This window comes from Montipora foliosa, chromosome 2 (assembly GCF_036669935.1).
Source record: "Montipora foliosa isolate CH-2021 chromosome 2, ASM3666993v2, whole genome shotgun sequence".
In the NCBI taxonomy this organism is placed as follows: Eukaryota; Metazoa; Cnidaria; class Anthozoa; order Scleractinia; family Acroporidae; genus Montipora; species Montipora foliosa.
In genome coordinates, this window is record NC_090870.1 from 50,857,022 (window position 1) to 50,859,521 (window position 2,500).

General features: G+C 40.9%; 1 protein-coding gene across 2 annotated transcripts in view; it reads left to right on the forward strand.

Annotated features, from left to right (window-relative positions):
• The window catches only part of LOC137993478 (NLR family CARD domain-containing protein 3-like), a 27,472-nt gene that overhangs the window by 17,764 nt on the left and 7,208 nt on the right, over positions 1 to 2,500 (forward strand). For both annotated transcript variants that reach the window (XM_068839360.1, XM_068839359.1), the window contains 2 exons: positions 337 to 969; positions 2,215 to 2,500. The exon at positions 2,215 to 2,500 is cut by the window's right edge and continues 347 nt beyond it. In XM_068839360.1, coding sequence (XP_068695461.1) covers positions 337 to 969; positions 2,215 to 2,500 — 919 coding nt within the window. The remainder of the gene's footprint in view (positions 1 to 336; positions 970 to 2,214) is intronic.

Sequence of the window (2,500 nt, forward strand, 5' to 3'; positions counted from 1 at the left end):
AAGATTACGAAAACTGGGCCACACATATCACAACAATCACATTTGCAGGCAATACTTGAAGAATAAAACATTTCAGGCAAATCCATGTGATAACCTCTAGGTGGCAAACTACTCTACTACTGGGTACTTGCTTAAGTTGCTGTCTGGGAGCTGGTCAATGGCGAGCTGAAACTGTATGAGGTGAAATTATTGAAATATCAAAATGTTATTAATTTTGTCGATGACAATCCTAAAAACTGAAACAAAGTCACTGTACAATGTAAATAGGGTTGTCATGATGATGGCCCTTTTATAACCGTAATGATGCCTTATAGATCTTTTCTGACACTTGTTCAGGAGCTGTTGATGGAAGAACCAAGTACACACTGCTATGTTGCCTTCTGGTCAGGCTGGGGTCACAAGTGTTGAGGGATGTGTTTGACAGAACAATTCGTCCTCAGGACCTCTGCAGTGCCTTGCAACATGAGCCAGTGCACTCTCAGCTTCAGTCTCTTCGAAAAGAAGGAATCCTCAATCCAGTGCAGTGGAGTCAGTTGTATCCAGTTAAACCCTCTTCAGTATCATCCACAGGCTTTGACCCTTCTCTGTTGATTGTGCTTCTGAGGACGATCTGTAACCTGAATCCTCCATCCTCTGGCTGGGATCTACTTCCTCATTCACTTGACACCAGCTGTGAGTCTGACATTGTACGTTTGAAGTATTTTGCAGATGCAGTATCGGCCTCTGCCAAAGAAGCTTATGTTAGTGATGCAGTGTTCCGTAATTACAAAGATCAGATCCAGAACACACTGGTAAGATTGGGCGGAGCTGAATATGAAGATGCCATTCATGAAATAGAGAAACACGAAATGGAGCCATTGGATGAAGAACATTTCAAAGAACTTCTGAAGCGGTGGAAAGATGATGATGACAGAATTAAGGACAAACTAAATGAGTGGGAGTGTACAATGAAGACCTCAAGAGATGCAGGTCAGTTTTTGGGAACAAGAACTTACATGTAGGGTGCTATTACAACAGTATTTAAAGACTGATGTCTTCTGTAAGTAAAATTTTTTCTTAGCTGCTGATTACCATCAATTAATAACTGTGTGACATACTGTAGGTTAGGTCCTGGAATGAAATATTTAGAGGAAACAAGCTTCTAGAAGGCCAGCTACAACTACTTGTTGGAGCTGTCATCATCTTCAAGAAGACGTAATTGCAATTTTTCCTCGACCTGAAGATCAAAACTAATTTTTTGCAAGTAGATTTACTGACTTCATAACCATCCTTCAGGAAGGGTAAAAGTCAGGTGCACTCCACCTGCAACCATTTTAGGCATGAACAATAACAGACTCACGCAAATGCCTGTGACCAAAGGAGGTTTATTCAGCGAAGGATTTTTTGTGTTAAGATTGAAGATCGTCCTAGTTCTGAGGGTTTAATCACTCCCTGAAAAATTGTCTCCATTATTTCTTTGAGGTCCAAACCGGCCTAAACTGGCCAGACTTGGTATTTGACTCTGTGTAATGCCAGACGATTTTACTCGTCAGTGGGGAACCCCTGGGAGTCAATGGGTTAACTTAATACAAGCGTAATAATATTGGGATTTGAAGCCACAACCTCTTTCGATGATCAGTGCAGTGCTCTACTAGTAAAGCTATCAAGCCAAATGCGAGGTGGTCATATTGTGAGTTTGTAATAAACCTGTTGAGCATCAAGATATGAATGGAGTCCCAGTATGTATGAAAGACTGCCAAAGGAAGCATTTGTGTAAAGGTTAAAGTTCACTGTTTCCTTGGACTTTGTTTGTGAAGGGAAAATTATTCGATATCTTACGGCAAAAGAGATCACTTTTTCATTTTGAGAACATACCACAAAAGACAATTTAAATATAATTTTCTTGCAATAAAGATTATGAAAACTGGGCCACACATATCACAACAATCACATTTGCGGGCATTACTTGAGCAATAAAACATTCCAGATAAATCCATGTGATAACCTCTGAGTGGCAAACTACTGTATTACCGGGTACTTGGTTGTGTTGCTGTCTGGGAGCTGGTCAATGGCGCGGTGAAACTGAGAGGTGAAATTATTGGAATATCAGAATGTTATTTGTCAATGATAATTCTAAACACTGATACAAAGTCACCGTAAATAGGGTTGTCATGATGGTGCCCCTTAAGTATAATCGGAATGATACCTGAGAGATCTTTTCTGACACTTTTTCAGGTGCTGTTGATGGAAAAACGAAGTACACAATGCTATGTTGCCTTCTGGTCAAGCAGGGGCCACAAGTGTTGAGGGATGTGTTTGACAGAACAATTCGTCCTCAAGACCTCTGCAGTGCCTTGCAACATGAACCAGTGCACTCTAAGCTTCAGTCTCTTCGAAAAGAAGGAATCCTCAATCCAGTGCAGTGGAGTCAGTTGTATCCAGTTAAACCCTCTTCAGTATCATCCACAGGCTTTGACCCTTCTCTGTTGATTGTGCTTCTGAGGACGATCTGTAACCTGAA